The sequence below is a fragment of the Calypte anna genome, chromosome 2, assembly GCF_003957555.1.
Source record: "Calypte anna isolate BGI_N300 chromosome 2, bCalAnn1_v1.p, whole genome shotgun sequence".
NCBI lineage: Eukaryota > Metazoa > Chordata > Aves > Apodiformes > Trochilidae > Calypte > Calypte anna.
The window spans coordinates 69,978,551-70,003,151 of NC_044245.1; the positions used below are offsets into that span (position 1 = coordinate 69,978,551).

The window sequence follows — 24,601 nt, forward strand, 5'->3', positions numbered from 1 at the left end:
TACTGAAGTGAAGCAAGCTCCACAGACATCTAGGGAACAAAGCTCCTACAGAAAAAGCTATTTCTGATGCCAAGGAGTTAAATATTTAAATTTCCAGTTAAGCATGCCCACAGTTTTGTGCACAAGTTTCAATAAGAACTGAGAAATACACATTGGTAAAGGTGACTGCAGACACGTATCTTCTATTTTGTGTTGTTGGTTGTTTTTGTGGGGGTTTTTTTTTCAATGAGAGGCCATATCTGAGACTGAATTTTCTTTTTAGAGCAGATTAATTCCCTTAAGGAGCAAACTACCAAGAAAACACTGTATAAAACATTAAATGAAATAAAATACAAGGCTGTTGACAATAGTAAAGACCTCCTCCTCTTTAAATATGCATTCTAAGCTCATGGTATTCTTTCCCAGAAGAAACAAATAATTTTAAAATATGGACTGGAAGTCCGTTTCCTTGACCTTGTTGATGTGAGCCTTTGCTCCAATAATTCGAAAGCCACACAATATCTATGTGATTTAATATCTTAGGGACAGAAACATCATGCTAGAGGTTGAGGGAAAGGGCCAAGACAAGCCTAGAGTGTCCACAGAGAAAACCTGGGCAAGTAATTTGGAAACACCTTCTACATACTTTTGAGACACTTTCAGCAGACAATCTTTTTGTGAGTTAGTAAGCTGTGATAAACAAGCAGACGACAGTGAGAAACACTTCTGAAGTTACCAGGGAAGATTACACAAAACTCGGAAAAAACCAGAGTTATTTGTTGTAACTTTACAGGGAGGTGCCAATTTTGGAGATGAATTCAAGGTGACCTACTCACAGTGCTCTTGAGAGTAAGCCTAATAAGCAAGGCGGACATGTGGAAAAAAAGCATTAAAGACACACTCACTGCTCAACTTGCATTTTTTCTAATCAGCAAGTGCTATGTTTTTTTTTTAATTTTTTATTGCATTGCCTAAACTAGTCAACTCCTGATAATTTTTTTTCATTTTACACCAGTTTGACTCAGTATGCTATTTTTCTCTCCTGAAGATAACAAAGATACTAAAATATTTTAACATTCTGGAAGATATTTTGACAGTATTTTCCCTGACTATGGTACTGATTAGAGAATTTATGATAAAACAGAGGTTTGAATGTAGAAATATCCTACTTAAGGCTTAGAAAAAATTTTAAGTACAAAATGAAAAATACATTTTTTTACAATTTGGACATTTATGTTTTTCAGTATTTCCAAGTGAGTCAGGTTTTGGATTTGTGTTTTTTTTAATAGTGTAACACAACACAATATGTCAAAACCCGTATTAGAAGAAACTTCATAAATCACATTGCACAAAAAGCTAAATAACTTTAATCTGGAAGTTCCTTTTCCTCTAGAATTTGAGTATTAGAGTTTATTTTTTGTATACTTAACATTCAATATTTGTCCATTTCATGTTCTGAGAAGGCAGGGGGTTTGACCTATTTATTTTTTTTTTATTTCACCACAGAAGCATTTTCTTTCCTACACTGTTTTAACTCAAAAATTTGAATATTACAAAAATAAAGAACCTTGCCACTCTAAATAACACTACTTTTACATTAAGGCCTTTCAAAGAGGAAATAAGATTGCAACTTCTAGGTGCACAATATAATTACTAATTTCACCATTTCACAGATCATAATAAAAACCCAAAATCACAAAAAGCCCTGTGTCACTTTCCTGAAATCTACACTAAGTTTACATTATCTAATGGGTCTTGCTATTCTTCTTAAATATTCCTTACAAAGAATTTTTTAAAAATACTAAATCTCACAAAATAGGACATGATCTGGGGTTTTGTTTTATCTATAGAAACCATGACACATGGAACCGGTATGTTCGAGTACCTACTCAAAAATCTCAACTGCTCGTTCAGATTCAAAGCAAGTCCGTGAACTTTTCTTTTTTTAAAAGCTTATTTTCAAATTTAAGGAAGTCAGCCAAGTTGTCTTCTTCCAGCTGAGTCTGTGTGAAAGGAAAACACCTCCAAATATTCAGCTAGATACTACTATGGTAGTGGGTGTGAAAGGCTAATGAGTAACCTAACACCATTGAGGTGGGGCAGATACAAGGCTGGTTCGTTACCTTGCAGAGAGCTGGTTATTACAGCTGACGGAATTAGCTGTGTTTCCTTGTCCATTGGTCACTTTCTCTCATGCATACTATGGGAGAAGGAAGAGAGTGTTCTCTGCATCGCTGCATCAGTGCTTCTACAGCTCCTTCTATTAAGGGGAGTGGAGAAACAGTGAGAAGTCTTGAACAGCGTTTTATGTGCTCCCTATAGACCCAATGGGCAGGAAGGTAAAGCTGGAAGCAAAAGGGACTTTCTGTGGGACAAGAAGAACAAAACTTGACCATAGATGGACAAAACAAGTCAAGTGATGTCTCCCAAAGAGTTAAAAGGGGACAGATTCTTCTCAGGATATTCGGGATGATTAAAAACAAAAAAACCCCAACATCCTACAGGCAGGTTCAAGCTCATTCCTTCCTGTTGCTTAGGCAATGCCTTAGATGTAGACTTCTTTTAATAAAACTCAGATTTTTCATTCTCAAAACCAGCAGAGAAGTGCTGTAGAAAGTAATTTACCAACAAGAGACAACAATATTAGCATTTCTTTAAATTCAAGAGTAAAGTTCATAATATTATGGAGCTTGTATATAATTACTAACAATCAAGGAGAGGACTTCCAGTGCTATATGAAACACTCTGCCTTCCTCGGGAAGGAATACCACTTATGCTGACAGTCAACAACAAAAACCAACCAAGCAAACAACAACCCTCCCTCTGTTTCATTTGGGTTCCTTCCTAAATGTTTACTCCAGGTCCCTCTTCTTCCTTTTACCTGACTTGGGAAAACCAACTTACTTCATGTTGGAGTTGGTCAATAATAGCAGGAGTGGATTTCAGAACCCCAATACTGCTTTCCCATTATATGCCAAGCAGACTGACACTGTAACACTCTCAGCACTTGCAACTTCATGCAGAAAGTCACCTTGACAGAGGTCTCACCTCCAGTGCTGAAAAGACAAGTTCCTATCTGATGCAGTTTATATCTGAGCTACTCAGATGTAGAAGAGAGAGAAAAAAGTTATTTCTTATGGTGAAATCTGCTACACACCAAGAGGCAAGGCTATGAAGCTGACCCAAGACTGCACAGAAGAACTGGAACTGTCTGTCCTCTCTCTGTTCCACTTCTGTGTAACTGCCCATCTAAGTCTCTTCTAAAAGAAAGTAAGGTTCTGGATTTTTTTCACCATAGGACCTCTGGACAACTCCTCCCTACTTTATCACAACATTTTCTGTTAATATTGAACAGATGCAACATCTGTGATGATTCAAGTTTCCCAGTTCTCAGTAAAGGCAACATTTACGCAGGCAGCTCTTCATTATGGTCAAAGGAAGCTGACTTCTGAAGGGTAACAGGAATCACCTCAAATCCATGCAACAGTTACTCCTAAAGATTAGAAGCACTAAACCAAAATATTAGTGCTTGTGATTTTTGAAATGCATCCTATAGCAAGCATTTGTATGGTTTGCTTACAATTTTCTTAGAAGTTTGTGATAAATTCATTATGTGTTGTTGAACAAAAAAAAATTACAATTAAAAAGGGGACAGATTCTTCTCAGGATATTCAGGATTATTAAGAACAAAAAAACCTACAGGCAGGTCTTCTACATCTTAGTTTCTCTCACTAAGTAGTGACTTTTTGTTGCAGTGCTCATAAACAAAATTATTTCAAAGATTAAATTTAATCAGTATTAATTGTCAAGACTGGCTACTTCAATAGCTTAGGACAGTAGTCTTTATTATTTATTAATATAATAATATGGCAAACAATTGATGGAATAATATATAAATGAGGATGCCATTACGGCCAATATTTAAGATGTGTCCCTTTTAGTTTTCTCTGTTAGTCAATGTTTGTATGTTCCATGCTATGTTAAAATTTTTCTGTAACTTAACCTCTGAGAACAAGTAAAATAATCTTATTTGCAGCAACTGAAATAGCTGCAGGTAATAACAAACTACTGATACAGAGTCTCTGGTGCAAGGATCTATTTGAAGTTATTTCAGAATTCATCCTTTTAGCTCTAAAATGAAAATATATTTAATCATAAGATTAATACATGATTCAAACCTTCATACTGCTCATTTTATTAATATTAAAATTACAACTCTAATCCCATTTCATTATGAGAATATTGTTCCAGGACCCACATTAAGCCTTTTGTAGATTCTAAAGGAATTCTTCTACGTAAGAATCGATGCACATATGGGTGTGAAAAAAACTTTATATTTCTTTGTTTATAACCACTGCTTATTTGGAAACCTGCTTATAAAACCAGTAAGAAAAAAAACCACCACTACTAAAAAAGGGAAATTCATATAATAAAACTGAAATTTAACTCCTTGCATCCATGAACTACATTATGGTTAAAGACATGGCATTGAAAGACATCAGTTTTCCAACTAGAGATGTAAATACTCCATGACACGGAGCTATTATTTCATTTTAAGAAAACTACACTGGCCCCTTATGTCCACAGAAGGAAACTAAAGGACTTATATTTAAAATGGTAATGTCTCTCTCTTACAGGTGTGTGTGTTAACACCCCCCCTCCCAAAAAAAAAGCCCCCAAAATGAAATCAACACCCCACATAAACCAGGAAGAGAGTTTCTTGATTAAAAAAGAGAACCAAGATCCTGATATATAAGTAAAAAATTCTACTCTACACATATGAACAAGGTTACTCCTGCTAGCTGCTTTTTTATGGTATAGGTCTTGACATATAGAAGACAGCTGACTTTAATTAAAAAAAAATCTTAAATATATATTGTAGTTTTAAATGGTAAACACATATGAAGAAGATTCCAATGCATTTGAAATTTTATGAACTGAAGCTGTTCATCTGCTGAAGCATATTCACAGACTCTTTACTTAGCCAAAGGGGTTTTTTTAAGAACAGATTTTTAGTTCTTTGTTAATTTTAATTTTATTTACTATTCTGGCTCCTTTGTTTGTGAGTACATTCACAAACAAATCTAACATTGACTTCCATGTTTTCAAGTGGTTAGGATAAACTAGACACTTGAGACAAAACCAAAACTAAATTCATATATTGATACATGGAATTTTTTACTGTTTTTTTTTTTTCTGAACCTGAGCAGACAGTGAAAAAAATATTTAAAGCTGCAGCAATACACAAAAATAACAAATAATAAGTAATAATTTCAGAAATGTGTCAGACATTCTAACACTAACTGGTTGCCTGGTTGCCAACTAAAATATTTACTGGAACACTTACTACCAAGTCAGGCAGGCTGCTACTGAACTGAAAGGGTTAAAAAAGGCATTGGTGAAATGGCTTCTGAATCCCCCGTCAAGGACAATATTTACTGAGAGACTGTCAACCTCCACAAACCCAGTTTCTCCAAAATGATGAAGTATAGCACATTTTCAGCTTAACATTGTGCAACCAATTTCAGCATGATGGATGCTTAAAGAACACAGATAGGTACTTGAGGGAGTCATCAAAAAACTACACCTAATTGTCACGTCTAACACACTGACAATTTAAGATCTTAAAAACTATCCCTACACCTTTTCAGAGCAGACTGGTGGTCACTTAGCATTACAACCTGAAACTTATCTTTCTCAAGTTAGTGATCTTTTGGCTTATTTTTACATCATTTTTCTGTAGAATTCTGCTGAGACTCCTAAAGGACAAGTTCGTTTGTGGACAAGACCCAAAGTTGAAACTTGAAGAGAACCTAGTTGTTACTCCTTAGCTTACGTTTTTTGTAATATTGATAGTAATAAACACTAAAAAAGTCTACCTGAGTTTTCCTTCAAATTGCACAATTTCACCTCAAAGAACATTACAATAGTTAGAGCAACATGTGGTAGCTCAGAAAATCTAATTTAAAACCAAGTATACAGTCTTAGAACTTTAAGCATCCCATGCAGTCCAGTTACACAACTCTCTTCTGGCTTTACAAATCAAATTGAAGCAGATGAGTCATTTAAGACAACAATACATGTAACCAAATGTAACTTCAACTCTAGAATAAGGTAAGTAGACAATAGCCTAAAAGGTCACAAGTTAAATGCATTACACAGATTATGCTACAAGCTGTGGAAAGAAGCCAAAACACCACATCTTGCAAAAAGCAGAGGGAAGGAAAGGAATAAATAAGAAATGAGAAATTAAGCACTGATCCAGAACCATTCACAGAATCATACTGAAAGACTATTAACAGAACCATTTCAAGAGCACCTAGTTAACACCCCTCAGAAAAAATCCCGAACACTTCCTATGAAGCCTGAGACTTCCAAAACATTGTACATCTCAGTCTCACCATGTCAACTGCTCATTACTCATATGCTATAAAATTTCAGATTGTAGGATCAGTACAAATTTCTTAAGGAGTTTTCAAAGCCTTAGAATGAATTTATGCAAAAGGCACTACTAAGTCTACTGTACTGTAGGTCCCCTCAACAAGGACTAAAACTTACTTAATAAGCTATGCTACACCAAACCCTTTATTTTGGTGTTAACCTTTGGGATGCTGAATTTATTTTTATTTGGTTTTTTTTTACACATATGGTAATGTGCAATATTTACAACAAAGCAATACAAAACCAGTAATTCTTTTTCCTTCTTCAATCACTGTCTTCCTTTTTTACACTATATGAGTGATTATGCAAAACGTCTTCATTCACATACCATTTTCATAATAAATTTATAATGAAGCTAGTTACAATGGTGAACATAAAAGCAAGATTGCTAATTTTCTTACGACGAGTTGTTTCTGGCAAATCTTATCTTGGCTGATATATGGTGCTTCTACAAAAAGATGGCATAATACTTTTTTTCTTTAAGTAGCTCATGCTGAAAAAGAACTTGAACTTTAATCCTTATTAAAAGTGATAAAGTAAGAATAATTTAATGTTTGAACTTATACACTCTGCTCTTCATAACACACATCAACCATGGTCTCCTATAACAAAACCTTTTTTGCTATCAGAATCAGATGGACCTACAGTAAGTGTCTTACTGAATGCTAATGGGTGCTTTAAGCAAAGGAAGAAATATTAGGCTATCATGCAGGTTTACTGAACTCACCTTACAGAGGTGTAAAACCATTTTCTAGGAGCAGAGATGCATGCACAAAAGTAAGAACATGATTGCAAGTAACAAACTTTCATGAAATCAGACACATCATCTTCAAAATGAACAAGAAAGCATCCTGATAAAAGTAAAAGGTAAAATTTCAGGGTTCCTCACCTCCCGCTTTGCAAGCAGCACATTAGGAACAATATGAGGCAGGCAGCGTCCCAACATTAACATGACACTTTTTTCACTATCTGCAATCCGAGATACCTGGAAAACAAAGATAATTGTGTTGTTTTTTTTTTTTAATGAAGCACAGAAACAGTAAAATATCCTTTCAAAGGAATAACAACAACTGTAGCAGGCTGATCACTTACCAGAAATTATTTAACTCACGCACACACATTAAGTCAAGTTTTTCATCTGGCAGTAACACTTTAAAAGCATGAATCCACTTGTAGAGACTCAAAACTTTCCAGTAATTACACATGTATCACTAGGTTTCATATTTAAGCTAAAATCTGAAAGCATATTCTTAAGTTGCATGCACATAAATGTAGAAACATAAGTTAATAGACTTTGTTTAGATGCAATTATTGTTTAACTACTGTTGCCATGCAGAATAAAGGATCTTCTAGTTTACATCAGCTGGGAAATGTACCTCTGATCCCAAACGGCTGTCTGCTGACATCCGACAGAAAGACAGTAGTGCTTGATGGAAAGCTGGTGACAATTTCCTGAAATACCATCAAAAAGGGAGGGGGGAGGAAAAAGCATAGATCAGAATGGTGATTGAGCAAGCCCTTTCACCCTGGTTTAACCAGCTAAGTAAAATGACATTCAGAAAGCAAGTTTTAAGTGAAATAAACTGCAGAAGCTTTTGTTTAAAATAGTCTTTGACTTTTAAAGGTGCTGACTTAGCAGCAAGAAATAAAGTGAGTGTCCTAATTTAGAATTTAACTGAGTTCCGAAAAATGCAACATCTTTCAAACTGCTACACAGAGGAAAAATGGACTAAGGCATGAATCAGAAGAAGCTTTAATAATAAAAAAGGAAGCATACAATTATGCAAACTGGAGAAGAGGGGAAGAAATCACAAGTATTTTTTCTCAATGTTTTGATTTTGCACATTGCATAAAAACATTTGAGTAGTCAGTCACAATCTTCAGAATTAAATAGAGATTGCTAATTGCTCCTTAGAATCTGAACATTGGACTAAAACATATCGCAAGAACCTCAAAACTAACCTTAAATTACTGCCTACCCCCTAAGGTAGCTGTGTATCCAGAGACATACTGTCTCACAGCCAGGCACAGCACCAGCCACCACAGATGAGCTACTCAAAGCCTTAAGCACGCACATAAAAGCCTGAGAAGGGCAATTTGGCAGAAATATTCTCAGAAAACAATTATTGGACTGACCATTAAAATAAAAGAGGCAAGCAGCAGCCACAGCATCCAGTTTTTCCCAGTAATGACAACTCCCTCTGCCTTATCTGAGGCCTGTTTTCAGATGCTAATCTAACACTGTCTCATCCACTATGCCTGTGGATGAAGGAAAAAGAACATTTGCCTTCTAAAAGATGTACAATTTCCTGTTTGTATCTTCTAATGACACTGTATTAAGAGTTTAAGGGAAGAGGTAATTGCTATTTCTCATGTGAAAAGCAGTACCACCTTTCAACTCTTAAAAAAGCTATTCCATGAACTTAACTACACAAAACCCTATGCACATACAATTATGTGTATGGTCATATATATTTTTATCTGATAGACTGAAACATCACAGTATTTATAATAAGTACATCACCATTTACCCTTTTCTAACAACAAAAAAAGCATGTAAAATATATAAGTTCCTACTTAGAATTGTTTTAACTACTTCATAAATATACCAGAGTACTTTTCCTCTTTTGACTACCTGAAAAATATGATAAATAAGAATTTATGTTAATTCCTTACAATCCAGTTTCTTCCTTGACAATACAGATTTATAAAACATGCTTTAAATTTTGCTGAAATAAGTTCCACTTTGTTCCTATCACCTTGGGTTAGTGCAAGAGGTCACTTTAATAAAATTTCAATAAATGACTCAGTTGGTAGAAAATTTTAAGGGACCTACGTGCAACAACATGTTAGTTCTTATTCTGTAGAATTATTTTTGAATGACAAAACAACAGGCTCTACTCCAAGGCTTTAAGGTTTATTTACACTGGGAGAACATGAGCAAGTGTTGAAAATCAGTAGCTTAAAATTAACCATGTAGATGAAGCATTTCAGGACTCCAGTCCTCTCTATTGGGATGGTGTTTGTTTTTTTTTTTCCTTTGTTTTGTGTTTTGTTTTCTGGGTTGATGGTTGGACATGGTGATCTTAGAGGTCTTCTCCAACCATAATTCTGTGATTAAGAGAGTGGAAAACCTCAGCCAGCTCTTTGCCCAGGCTGTCCCTCACCTCAGTGTTTTGTTCCATGACACTTCAGATCCTTCCCCACTTACCACCTTAATTAAAATTCTACATAAGGGCAACATTCTAACCTCATATTGCAGACACTAAAAACTCACCAAGCATGATAGTATGTCACTGAATTACCCCATGGGTTAATTAACAGCAAGCTATGTGCAGCCTGGATCCCATTTTGATTGCTGGCTATATTTAGAGTCAAGAAAGGTTTTCCTAAATGAAGTCTCGTAAAATCCTCACAGCTATACTGGACATAAATGATGACAAACCCAGGCCTCTTGCACTTAGGCCAGTGGAAAGACCTTTCAAAGACAGATGCCTCCAGTGAAGATGTTCAGATATAAGAAAGTATGATTATTACAAAAACAAGCACTACTGTTCTACTCCAATACCCACACTGGGACAAAGGAATCAATTTACTGAAAAAGTCAGGAGTGACAGCTATAATGTAAAAAACCAGCCTGTTTTGGTGCAAGCCACCACACACCTAAAATGAGTAGAAGAAATAACATGTGGTGCAGTCTATTTAAACTGCTGCAATCTGTTAGACAAGGCATTTTTTTCCAATGATGGCCACGTCCTCATTTGTGAGCAGGCAAGCACAGCTGATCTGAGTGCACCACACAAAGAAGCCTCATTTGCTCCTCTATCCTCTCTTCCCATCTGGCCACGATTTGTGCCAAGAATCCACTCCCTTGCTACAGTAGTAACAGTCTTGCTTTTTAGGACAATATGTTGGTTTTTAATACTTAATACATTCTGAATGAATAGTAGCAATTTTTTTCTACCAATAACCACCCATGCACTGAAATTAAAAAATATCCAACACTCCTATAGTACTTCTCCTCTCACAGATCTCAAAATACTTAATAAAGAATATAATTCTTAATGAAAAAAATTACTTCATTATTACAAACCAAGTGCAGAATCCAGGAAGAAAATTTAGTAATACAGATCTATAAAACACTATCATATACTGTTTCCTTTGACCCTTCACTGACATGTTAAGCCTAAAACTCTGTACAAAAATGTCTACATATTATACAAAAATAGCTACATATTGTATTATGCATGAGTTGTTTCTGCAGTGAACAGCATTTGAGGGAACCTCTGAAGTTAACTCAGTGGGGATTCAAGGCTTTATTCAGCCACTTCTCAAAAAATCCACACACAGTTACATTAAAAGAGTTCGGAACAGCAAAACAAATCCTGTTTTTCTATAGAGAGTCATAAATCCCACTGGAGATACTCAGTTCCTTCTTCACTCAGTGATCTCATTTGATTTTTATACCCATCGTCACCATCCCCAAACCATCTATCACTTAACCATTCATGCACTTAACACCTCCTAGCATTCCAAATTACTCTAAGAAGAAATTTGCAGCAAGCCACAGATCAAAGTAGGAAGACAAATTTAAAACAATCAATGTATGACAGCTATAACTTTTGATGCATAGTCTAGATATTGATCAAGGATATGGAAGTAGTATAATAAAATTTTAAAAAGTCCCAAAATAAAACCCCAAATATGTGGAACTTTTAAATGGAACCACTGCAAATTTTCAAAAAAAAACTAAACAGAGTTTTACTTTCCTGTTCAACACTAATACATTCAACTAGAAGAAAAGAAATTTGTGGCAGGACTCTGGGAGACTGTATTCAGAAAGCAGAAATCTTTCCTCCTGTTCTCAAGTTAAGACATCACTGAAGGTATTTCATTATGAAGTAGAAATTAGAAAGAGAACAGGAAGATCCTGTCTTTCCATTCACTGCTTTGATTTTGGTTGGGTTGTGGGTTTTTTGTTGTTACTGCAAGGAATAGGACTGGTTTTAGAAACGAGAAGGAGGTGAAAATAAACCATCTTGATACTAAAAATGTATGTTTGTCAAATGTACTCCTCCCGAAGAAGATTAAGAACATCATGAAAATATTATCACTGTACCCTAAAGGTATGTTTTACTTGCACTCAAAACACAAATGAGATATGAATTCTGCAGAATTTTACTGATAGAAAAATAACTATCCACTTCAGAAGAATTTTGAATTAAAGCATTCCTATTTAAAACTTACTACTAACCTATTGGGTTTATCAAAGTGAACTGTAGTCTTAGCTGATGGAGCAGAAGAGCGTTGTTTCTCTTTTCCTTTACAGGGTATAGAATTTAGTGTATCATCTTTAGAAGTCCTTGAATCGACTCCAGATGATAAAGAAAGTCTTGTTTCCTCAGTGTTTCCATGTTTATTGTCCTTCTCAGAGCTCTTGATATCCAAGTACCGTCCGTTGTCCTCAGAGTCTGTGACAGGCACTTGTTTTAAAGAAGAATGGGGAACTACACCATAAACTGTTGATGCAGCAAAGTTTTCGTTCTTGAGAATATCTATTTCACTAAAAGGAGAAGAACAAAGAATTAAATATTTTTGTAGTTTTCATGGTAAGATTGTTGGAATCCCAAGACTGAAGCACAGAAATAAGGACAACATACTGAGGATCTCCCTCTTCAACTCCATGATGTAAAAAATTCTTTAAGAAAAATAACTTTTATCACACAAGTTGTTCAAATGAGCACTGGTTTAATGGAGCTCTTTAGTTAATAGTATGTAGTAGGAAAAACGTCTCATTCAGAGTGAGTGAACCAATGAAATAAGTGAGTAACAGTAGTGTTACCTGATTCTGGCTGAAATCTGAGCATCGAGACACAAATTGTCAGAGACAGAACTCTACCTGAGATGCAAAACTTAAAATCCTGCAGTGATGCATTAAAACACACTGTCCCATACTTTGACAAATAATTATTTTGGAAGTCAACCAGGACACTTAAACCATGCACTTGCCCCTATGTTGTTGTATGCCCCTATGGATCTCTTAAGAACAGTATCCTGCAGAATCACATTTTCACCAAACTTCTAGAGTCTCTTTATTATTGTTAAAGACACTGTAATTTTCTTCCTATAGAGCAAGACAAGCAGAAAGCTGTGTTGAAAGAAATCATTAAAACAAACATCTTTCTAAGTGTTTGCAAGCTGTACACACCATAATACTAAGGACTGAAATAAATCTGACTGAAAACCTACACAGAACACATTTAAACTGATTCTATTTTCAAATAATTAAATAGAGAAGGTGCACTGAGAGAACAAAACTGATTACAAACTTAAATGATGTAGCTAATAAAAAGGAAATAGTCAGTTTGAAATCTCTTCATTTTTGTACATCAACTATCACATATTAAAAAGGAAAGGCTGCCCTGCTCTGAAGAACACGCTAGTATTTTTATGCAAGTTGTATGGTTTTGCATATGCGCTAGAAAAACACGGAGAAATCATTCAAGCATTTATCAGCAGTTGAGCAGTGGATAAGTACATACCTCTCAAGTCTTTGGATTTGTTCCATCAAAGACCATTTCTCAGTGTTTAACACACTAATTTGATCTTCTAATTTTTGCACTATTAAACATTGCTAAACACAAGACAAAAACAAGAGTTTAGTACAATAAAGAAGTACTGCCAACAGCTGTAAAATTTCTGCTGTACATTCTCTTACTTCTATTGACTGTGGTGCTGTTTCAAACACAGGGACGCTCCCGAGTACAGGAGTGGCAGCCTCTAACTCATCATCTTCTACACCAACTGAAACATCCACCAGATCTTTCGCAGACACATGATGGTTTCCAAAGTCACGGTAGAGTTGTAACAGGTCAGGAGGTTTTGGAATATTCAATCCTACATCATCCCAAAGTTCAAAATCCTTCAAAGGAATAAAAGAAACTAAACCATACAACATACTTCCTTTTATTTCGGCTTCTTTTCCTTACTTGACTACAGGTCATACAAAAGCAAAATAATAACATCAAGACTGCACTTTAGTGAAGAAGATAAAACCTTAAATCAGATAGCAAAAAACAGAAGTAGAAAAACGATCTATTTCATGACCCATAGCAGTTTCACCCTAAAGGCAGCTCTAGGTAATGTACTAATAAGAGGACCTTCCAAAACCAAATAGATAACTTATTTTTTTATAGGACGTGAACACTGTTTAGAATAAAATATAACATTGATTAAATTCTAGCAGAAGCAAGTACAGTTGATAAAAGGCTTCCTACTGACAGATCACTTTGTTCCCATCTCATTCAGAATCAGAAGTGTAATTTTCCAGAAGCAAACATCTCTATAGATAACTGATAGGGTGAATATTCTCAGTGAAATTTGAACATAGCTGCATTAATTGAGTTGTAAAGAACAGTAAGGCCTCTTGTCTCAAATCATTACTATATGACCTTTTTTGCGCTGACATTTTAGTATCCTATTATTACAAGATTATTCTATGACTGTATATGTAAGCAAGTATTTCACTCTTAAACAGGAGTTGCTATGGCCTCTTTAATGATATTAAATTTCATAGGGTTGTTTGTTTCTTTTTTGTTTGGTTTGGTTTCATTTTTTCCTACTGGTCACAACGGTCACTGTATTTCCATATTCAGGTTACATACATCTTGAAGAGATTAGTTTCTCCAAGAATACTGCAAATAATATAAAATTCACATTTTGCTCTAGTTATTCATTTTAGTATGCTTATTTGTACCTTTCAGAATGAAGAACTCCCCTGATTCTTTTCTTCTGCTCATTGTCTCACAACATAAAACACTTTCAGTTGAGAACACAAACACTAAGGGTAAATTACTGATATTTTCTGGTTTTGAGGCTGTATTCTCACAAGTGTTTGTATGAAATGTAGCACTGTTAAACTCTAATCTTAAGTGAATGATCCAGAAATTTTCTTCAACAACACATTTTCTTTAGATATTATGATATGAAAATTGTGCGAAAAATATAAAAAAACTAGATACAGATAGAACTGATTGGAATTCTGTATTTAATAGCGAAATAAATATTTAATTCTGGCAATATTCCAGTTTTATGGTAAATATATATCGGGTATTTATGTTATTGGGTGTTCTGTTTGCTCCGCAACAGTCATAATGTGACTAGAACCTTTGAAATATTTGAAAAAACATGTAATTCTAATCACCTTAGGAAAAATGTATCAAAGCATAGTTATTTTTGTAAATATCAAGCATAACACCTTATTACCTTCCACAAGATTGCATGAAATGCCACAATATGGTAAAGAATATTCATACCCATATGCATGCCCAGAAGATGATAAACAATAAGCGTATTGTATACCCTGCACAAATCAATTGAGTGATTTACAGAAAAGATTACGAAAAAGGGCATCCACCAGAATCAGGGTTGTAAATACCTGTAAATCACAGTATCTTTCCTCTTGTTCTTCTTTCTTTAAAGAATGCAACCACACTGTCTCCTTCCTACAAATTCTGGGAAAATACTCCTCGAAGTGCTACATTTTCAAAGCCTGCTTTACAAATGAAAATGCTAACCAACACCTTTAGCTCCTGGAATATCATGTATATAAAGTGAATTACATGCAAAGGAAATATTTTACATTCACCCAACTTTATGACAAGATCAGAATATGGAAAGCAAGAAGGATTAAAAAAAACAACTCACAAGATGAAAGCTTTACCTGATCATGATTTTCATCTGAAAATGTTATTGATGTAAGTTTGTAACTATTCTTCAATAAAAATTCATTAACTAGGAAGTTTAGAGCTCTTTTCTCAAGAGGTCTGATTGGCTCCTGGAAAAAAAAAAACAACAAACCAGAAATATACTACATCTTTGGTTCATTTGCCTTTCAGCTACAGAAGTGTATCTGTCTTTAAGCCCATGCAAAGCTCAGTCATCACCAGCCACCTACCTGAATTTCAGGACTTGATTTATAATTTTTTCGTTCCTGCAAAGGAACTTCATTTTCTGGGAAGGGAAAAAAAAGTAACTAAATTTTACTCTTTCATACAGGATGCGCTCAGCTATTTCTACATTGTTCAAAGTAGAGACTTAAGAAAAGGTTTATGTACACCACCTGCAGCCTGAGTCAGGTTGGCTCGGAGGGCCTGTATGGTCTCCTTGGCTTTCCGTAGTTCAAACTCCAGGACTGGACAGGGATTTGGATTAAACACACACAGGCATCCAACCAAGGCAAGGGAAACAAAAATAAAATATAAAAAGCAAGGATGGGTGTGAAAAAAAATACACAGTTTGTATTAAACAGAAAGCATGCAACCTATATGGAACTTATGAACACATGCAGCAGAGTTGGTCTGAAAGCAAACTGGTGAATATTTTCCATAGATTCGCTGGCTTTATGTAAGCTAAATCAAAATTTCAAGCTGTCTGACAAGGACTCGCTGTAGGGCTCGGGGGATTGCACTTTGATGTGTTTTTTGTCTTGTTTTGGGGGGCTTTCTTTGTTTTGTGTGATGGTTTTTTTGTTTTGTTGTTTTGGAGTTTCTTTGCTTGTTTTTAAATTTGTGTATTACTGGGAAATACATTATATTTCTTCCGCACTCTTACAATCAGCTGATACTATAAAGCATTTTTTATTTTTTTGAGCAAGGGGAGTATGCAGACAATGAGGGGACAGATCTGAATCAAGCAAATACATGCTGGGAGCAAAGAAAGCTGTCTCCATGCAGCAGAGCTTAAAATATGACATGAATGTATCATCCTAATGAGACTACAGATACTTCTGAAAATAAAACCATACACTGAAATTCTAGTAGTTTAAATGGCAGAACTAGAAACATACTTTATTTCACTATGAAAATAATCTAATTTTAAATATTTATTTTAAAACAGTAAACATTTAGGAATACTCTAGAGTTAAGATTTTTAATTTAGTTGAACACATTTAAGAGATGCACAAGAACCCCACCCCAAAAAAGCAAAATATGCAGCTCTGATATTACTTAGAGTAGGTTGCAACAAAAGACTTTGCTCCACTATTCTTCAAGTTTTCCAGTTACTCTAGACTATACAACACTCAGTGACTTGCAGTTAGCTTTAGAGGTTCCAAAATATGTAATTGTAGATGTCTTTATCACCTACTTCAAACTTTAAAATGCTGTAGCTTGGCAAAACAAAAGAGTAAATGGTCTTTATATAGACATTTAGAGCTGGACTATCTAGAAGAACCTATTTAAGGAATTACCAGACAACTATATACATTTCATTAATTCTCAGATTAATCTAACCACACTTAAAGTTACCAGAAAGAATAATTCTTTTACTTAACTAGAACAGCTACCATACAGAAGTGTTACACTATTAATTATCTAACATTTGCTTAAAATTATTGCAGCCGCTTTTAATAAGAAAGTACTAATGTTTTTAAATATTCCCTAGAAATAATTTACCATGGCATTTTTATGTATTTACACAGAAGACGATGCATGGCAGAAACACTGCGTTGGCTCTGGCTTGTGAGAAATGCTACTGAAGATCACAAAAGAAATAGTTTCCTCTTTTTAACATCTGTTACTAAGATTCTTTTGATAATTAGCACTCATGGAAAAAAAAATTCACTCAGTTTGCATTTATCCATAAAAACTGAAGGAGTAACTACAGTACACCACATTTGCTACATGAAAGTAACTTGTTTGATGCACAGAATTTTACTGCAGCAATACAAAAGCGCAACTGAGGATACAATGAGTAAAATATGTAAAATCTCTCTAGTATTCAGCAATGCTGATCTGCAAATACTTCTGTGCAACAAAGTTAGAAAATGCTCTTGTAGTGAAGTATTTAATAATTTTAGCACTTCCTTGCATTTTAGTTACTAATTCACAGTTACAATTCTAAGTTGTAAGCCACTAATTTGTTAGCTTCTGAAAATTGTGAAGAATTCAAATTAAGTAATTCTTCTAATGGCAATGGCTACATGCTAATGTTTTATTCTAGTAAAATATTTTCAAAGACCAGAACAGTTGCAGATCAGGAGTGCCCTGCACTAGAATGATATAAAGAATTAAAGGGAAAAATAAAAGTTAGTAAAACAACACAAACTAGGAAAACTCAGAGTTTCCATTAAAGAAAATAGGAATAAGACATGTTTGAAGGCATAGAAACCCAGAAAAGTCATGTCAGGCAAACCCATGTCAGACGGCAAGAATTGATTTTTAGTGAACTGTGATGATGCTGAAAATTCTCAGAAGCCATTAGGACTTTACCCATTCAACCTTAAAAGTAGATTACTCTGCTGCATGTTTCTCTGGGTACAGTGGAAGATACTGGACACTGTACATTTGAGTAGTTGTCACTTCACAGCATATCACAACAGGCACACGATTGTACTACAACAGAGCATTGTTACAGGTGTTCCTCATCTCCTACTCTTACCCATGCCACCACTGAAACTCCCACTGTACAAACCTCGATGCATCTCAGTCAGTCACAAATTTAGCTTTTATTTGAAGAAGTCTGTAGGCTTTCTGATATAAGCATAAATATTTGTAAGTGGCTACAACATGATTACAGTCGTATTTTAAATTATGATTAAAAGCTCTTCTATTTTAGAAGCCATACTGAAATGCAATCTTCTGCCAAAATAAATAATTTTAACTCAACCTGTGCACTAATGAAATCAGTACTGGAAATAACCTTTTGTTGACTTTGACAATCTCTCATATAAAAGAGCAACCTCTAACCTTTTTCTTTGTAACCGATATGAAATACTGTCTTTAAAAAAAACAACCCAAAACTTAAAAAAAGATCACCTGATCTCTTTTTCTCCCTCTCCTTCAATTGTAAAGCTCATGTATGTTAGACAAAAGCATTGATAAAGCCAGCTAAAGTTTAATTTCATCCTTGACTAACTGAATATGCTGATAACATGCATAACTCACTACAGTAGTTGGTGAAAGGAGCTGACAGTCCTTAAGATCAATGTACTGTAGAGTTTTGCTGCAAACAGGCCAGAAAAGGATAGAAGAGAGTTGAAAAAAACAAAGAGCAGAAATTTAGAGTCTTGAACTTGGTTAATCCTACAGGAGAAAAGGAATTTCTGAATAATCTGTTTTGCCTCAGGGGAAAAAACTGATCCTTCAGAATGTGACTCTCCTGCTTTTATGTTTTATATAGCACGCAAATAACTACAGCTACCATTCTGAACAAAAATTACTTACACTTACTTAAAGAGCTGAATCTTTCTAGCAAGTAACTAAGCACCAGACCAAGATTTTCAGATTAGCAGTTCTGAAATGTTTCACTTTACATGAAGTTAATCTAATATACCTTAAAAGAGAAATGTGTATCAGGAATGAACACCTGGTGTGACCAGCTTAGAAATTTTAAAATTTTTCTTTCTCAAAGAATTTATTCTAATTACCCACATTTGCTAATGACATAATAAGCTATTGATCCATAGATTGAGAAGTTCCCTACAAAGAACTATCTTCAATTTGGGATATTGAGCACGCTGACATCTATGTGAACAGCAGTCTTGTTGGGCCAAGGCCAAAAGATTTAAGGAATAGACGTACTTAAAAAATTTTCAATATTTAACTATTGAATAAGCAGTATTTTTTCTAATTAAATTGCACTATTACGTTCTCCATATTACATATCTTGCCTGACTTTTGCAGACAACAGCAGAAAGGTATTTTTATGTTATGAAGCCACTATGCAACAGTCTGGCATTTTGTTTGAGAAGCAATTCTCCACTTTGAGTCCAATCAGAAGAAATTTAAAATCTCTGACTATAGCTAGCAATGAAGCCACTCTCACAATACACTTCCAAACCTAGTAACTCCTAACTCCCACTTCCCTGACACAAGTCCTAAGAAAAGTGACCATATTTACAGTGTGAAACACTTCGGAAGGACAAACAAACCTGCAGCAGAAAGTTGCACTGAAGCATAAATTGTCTATCAAGCTACAACACCCATGAGCAGCATGAAAGTTCAAAAGCAAAATAACAGAGAACTTCTTAAAAGTTCTATAGTGGGAAATGTCAAACACTTGACTCATTAGCCTCATAAGCACTTTTAAATTCATGAGACAGAATCAGATACAAAGAAGACCTGAACTGGAGCACAGTGGTCTTCAGTTTCAACCTTTGGAGACAATCAACCTGGATGGAAATTAAGAGGGTTTAGAACTGCTTAACAGGACTTAAGACAGGAAATGGGAAGACAAAGCCAGACCCAGGATGAACAAATTGAGCACCTAATGCTGGCAAGTGACTGTTGTATTACAAGTGTCTTTAGTGGTTTGGTTTGTTGTTTTGCTTATTTTTGATGTGTTTTGTTTTTTGTTTGTTTGTTTTGAATTTTTTGTGGGTTTTGTTTGATTTTATAAGATTCTCCTCTGATTTTGATTACATACAAGGGATAGTACTTACTAAAACACATAAGCAAAAAACCAAAAACCTTAGTTTAGGTAATGAAATCCTCAAAAATAAAGTACTTTCTGAACTTGTCTCTTCCCTTCAAAACCTGACTGGGACAGTATTTTATTCTGCTAATAAGAAAGTCTAGCCAGAAGTCAACATTAATGCAGGAAGATCTGAGAACATAAATGATTGAAATGGAAGTTGAGTGTGAGAATTAATTTCATCATCATTGAAAACACAGCATTGTTTCTAAAATTACCAGGTTGCTGAACAGCAGATGTCAAAAGCTGGTCAATATTTTGAATTATGGAAAGTAGGCATTTTATATCACAAACACATTTCTGCAGATACTCAATTTAAGATGTTGCAGCAGATTCAGTTGCCTAGATTGAATGTCAGATGACCTATTTACATCGAATGCAGTGGGTATTTGACTTCAGGCTAGGTGTACTCTTACTCCACAGGAACAGAACAAGTTTTCCATTCTCCCATTGTTTTTTATGAAAATGAATATTTGAAGGAGGTTTACTAAGCGCAGTAAATCATTCAGTACATTAATCTTTAATCTTAGCACCAACTTTTTCAGTACTTAAAACACGAATTTACTGTATGTCAATTCTGACTGGTCTTTACTTTCCATAAGCATCTCTAATCCAATTCAGTTACTCAAGACAGCATCCGGACTACCTCTTTTCAATAATACTGTTGCCACACATACTGGTTAGTGTGTTGGTTTTGGCTGGGAGAGAGTTAACTTCCTTCACAGTAGCTAGTGAAGGCCTCTTTTCCATTTTTGCTGACAGTAAGCTATTTACAGCTTCTATGGGGAAACTCATAAATGCTCTCTGGAAACTACTGCAGGACTCTGCTTAATGCTTGACAATTAAAAGTGTTAAATATCATGAGCACATGGAAGTTGTCCATGCTGTGACCTTCGTTCATGTAGTTCAGCTTTACGAAGCCTGAAATGATGCAAGCTGCTGTGCCTCTGCTCTGAAACACCAACCCTTCATCCTAGCAGAAATACTGTCACCTTCTTAAGCAAAGCAAAGGCTGGTGAAGCATAGACTGGATTAGAGAAACACAGCTCACATACAAAAGATATTATTATACTAATTTCAAATACATGAGAAAAGAAGTCTTTTCCTTTTGCAAGATAGTCATAAATCCTGAAATTAAAAATGCTGTAGGTTCCAAAGTTCAGAGCAACTGTAAGAGGTAAAATCCCTTTAATTTCTTTGAAACAATCTTATACAATCAAGAAATCAAATGGAAGAAAAGCCCTACAATTAAGATCTGTAGAATAGATGATTTATGGAACTGCAAAAAATTCACTTGGGATTTGGTAATGCTTGCTTGATCTACACATAAGATATATTTAAGAAATTACTTCCTATAGATCTTTATATCAGAAAGCTATCACAGTAGTCACAGACTACTACATAGAATATTTTAGCATGTTTCAGCTAAACAGTAGTAGTTAATAAGCAATATCAAGACATTGTTCTGTCAACAAAAACTGGCCACAATTTTCAAGCATACTGCTCACTTCTACCCTGGTGACATCTGTAATCATATAGAAGTACCTGAATATTTATAGTATTTAGAAGAATAACTGACATGATTTTATCGCTAACTGACTACTAAAGCCACCACAGTGAAGCATCTTCAGGAATATTTATTTAAATATACAGCTGCTAGAAACAACTCAAACAGTAAAGATCCCATTCTGTGATTTCTAAATCATAAAAAACACTTACCTGCTACTCTTTCGTCTGTTTCCCTATTGCCATCATCAGAGTATCTTGCAAAATCTAAGGAATCAAGAGTACTGATGCTTCCAGCACGATCTTAAAAAGGAAAAAAAAAAAAGATACCAGAAAAAATTGAGATTTGAGTGGCTTTGATAAAGTCAAAACATATTATTATTTCAGAGACCAATGATCAAAGGATAAGTAAGTATTCTGCAAGACCAAAATTTTACTGCATTTTCTAAAAGTCTGTCTCTATGTAAAGAGTATGTCAGGAAATTTGAAAAAAGAAAAAAAGAAAAAGATACAGTACTATAGCAAGTTTGGTGAACAATCCCTGCCAGAAATTCACCTTTGGATTTACCCTTGCTCCCTCCAAAAGGCAGCATTTCTGCCCTGTTCACAGCTGAGGTGAACAGAGCAGTGCAGTATAATGCTTCCCCTTCTCCACAAGGACAAGGGATCTTTGCCAGGAGATGCAGGTGAGCACGCACAAAAACCCAAACAGCTACAAACTGCTCTGCAAAACACATGAAACAGTTCTGTTCCCATTTTACAGAAGCCTGTATCTGCCCCAAATACACCACTTTCTTTTCCTCATTTAGTATTTTAAGGCCTGACAACACAAATGCTTTTCTACACAATTCCTGATCTAGCCATTCACACTCACTTAATACAGCATTTACTAAGGAATGGATTACCTAGCAAAATTAAAGCAAAGCAAGTACAGTTCATGTAATTGGAGGTGTAACATTGACACTCTGGAATTACATAGTTTATTAAAAAACACCCAAGAAATTCAGTAAACAGCACTGGTTTTTGAACTTACCTTGACATTTTTCATTTCAAGGAAAAAAAAAATTACACAAAATGCAATTCTGTTAATTTCAAGTCTCTTGAAGCATGTTCACGTCTTTATTAGAAAAACATGCAAAGAAACTACTCGGTGTCAGAACCCAAAATAAAGAGAGCACATCCCTAACACAATTAAGCATGCAGAAATTCCATTATGTAATTTGGTATCTTTTCCATTTTTTGCAACTTATTTGTGTGTACCCCTTCAGAGAAAATTTTAATTACATTAGCTGCTGTCACATTAACAAAGAATAAGTTCCATATGCCTGACACCCCATAACCATCAGTGGAATTAGAAGCAATTTCATCATTTGTCAGTCAGATGTTGCCATGACTAACATCATAGGAAGTGTTTGAATTCACTCCCGGCTCTGTTCTGCATTATGTAAAAAAAAAAAAAAAAAAAAAAAAAAATTGCTTTATTAATTCCTTTTTTTTTTTTTTCAGTAATGCTGATCCTCCGTCCCTAATATTAGAAAGGTACCCGACTCCACTTATCTCCCCAGCATGCTGTTGTTACTAAACAGAACCAATCTGGGTGTTAGAAGTTATTATGCCCATATTGTTGAATCTGAAGTTTTCAAACTATAGCTGTCTTTATGTAACACACTGGTAGAACTTGACTCTACAGAGAATCGTGCACAGATGCACAGACAAATGCTGAAGAAAATGAAACGGTAACAGACAACTGTATACACACACAGGATGAACATCTTCTCAATTTAGTGTCCCACTAGATGATACATACTACAGAAATCAATCAAGTCAGAAAATTACAGCTTCCATAATGCAACTCAAACTAAATGGTTAGCTTGAATAATGTAACAAGACTTGTACCACTAATTTGCTTAAGGACCATGCCTTTCAGATAGGTGGAAGTGGCTCCTGCTGTTTAAATAAGAGGTTGAAGCACTTCAGCTGAGGCATCTCCTGGCCAAACTGGCTCCACAGGCATCCATGAATCAGCAATGCAAAGGTCTCTGCCAACTCCCAGCTACACGAAAAGCTGTCACAGACACGACTGCACTGCCACAGCTCCCACTGAAGCAGGTGTTTCAAGCAGCAGGAGAAGAAAATATGCAGGACCTGCTCTTTCTGCTTTCAGTGCTGGTATAGCTACTTGCTTCTGCTACCTACCAGGAAAGATGGACTTCTAGCACAGCTAGGATGGGTGAGGTCAAAGGGCTGCTCCACCTATTCACACCACAAAGCTTTTAAGTGCCACATGTCCCCTCCCCTGCTTGCTCTACACCAGTCTCTGCCCCTCACAGCAGCTGAGGAGACAGAGGGCAGCCAAGGCACCTGCTTTTCTATTAAGGGCCACAGCAGCATTAGTGACCCACAAGACATTAAAAAAAGAAAATAAAAACCACTCTTGAAGACTTGGCACCTGATTATTTAATATAGTTCTATTTGTCATTCATTTATTGTAGCCTAACCAAACAGGAACATGCGACGTACTACAGGCCTGGAAAAAAAAATTACTTTAGAGAAAGTTAAAATGCTTTAACATCAGTCTTAGAAGTCTTGCAAAAGCAATGTGATTCACCAGAAGTAATTTTATTTGTTAATAACACACACTCTTCACTAAATTAAATTTTAACTACATAGGATTTCCCTATGAAGAAACATTAACTCGGTCTCTCAGTTTAGTCTCAGGTACAACACTAGTTACAAACGCTCTCAGGTAAAGGACTTCTAGCTTCTCTTAACTAAAAACAGATGTTGGGTGTTACATAGCTGAACGACTGAGGCCATCAAATATTATTCCTGAACATCATCATCTTGATGGCTAGTTCTAGAAAAGACAAAAAAAAGATAAACAATAGGACTCCTGAACACACTTTCCTGTAGCTGTAGAAATAAGCAGCACCTCATCCTTGAACAGATCGTAAAAAATTTGTTTTGTACAAAAAAAAATAATTAAAATAGGGAATTTCCAGGGTTTAATTACTTATGATAATTCAAACAACAGATATGCTATATCTTAATATACGGCAGTACACTAGACTCCAAATGCTATGAACTACCATATAATGAAAGTAGTTGAGGATGCCAAGAAAACCAAGCAATTACAGCTGTATGTGAGAGAATTCAAGCAGAATTTTCTAATTAAGATGCTCTTTCAGACCTATGAGAAGTG

At 35.2% G+C, this 24,601-nt stretch overlaps 1 protein-coding gene across 3 annotated transcripts in view; it reads right to left on the reverse strand.

Moving 5' to 3' along the window:
* The window catches only part of RELCH (RAB11 binding and LisH domain, coiled-coil and HEAT repeat containing), a 72,248-nt gene that overhangs the window by 37,662 nt on the left and 9,985 nt on the right, over positions 1–24,601 (reverse strand). For 2 of the 3 annotated variants that reach the window (XM_030445841.1, XM_030445842.1), the window contains exons 2-10: positions 21,613–21,702; positions 15,542–15,613; positions 15,377–15,432; positions 15,143–15,256; positions 13,139–13,342; positions 12,963–13,054; positions 11,675–11,983; positions 7,797–7,872; positions 7,310–7,405 (exon numbers count right to left, since the gene is read on the reverse strand). In XM_030445841.1, the coding sequence (XP_030301701.1) occupies positions 7,310–7,405; positions 7,797–7,872; positions 11,675–11,983; positions 12,963–13,054; positions 13,139–13,342; positions 15,143–15,256; positions 15,377–15,432; positions 15,542–15,613; positions 21,613–21,702 (1,109 nt within the window). Of the gene's footprint in view, positions 1–2,102; positions 2,177–7,309; positions 7,406–7,796; positions 7,873–11,674; positions 11,984–12,962; positions 13,055–13,138; positions 13,343–15,142; positions 15,257–15,376; positions 15,433–15,541; positions 15,614–21,612; positions 21,703–24,601 lie in introns of those variants that run through there. The other variant, XM_030445843.1, reaches the window with a different exon arrangement.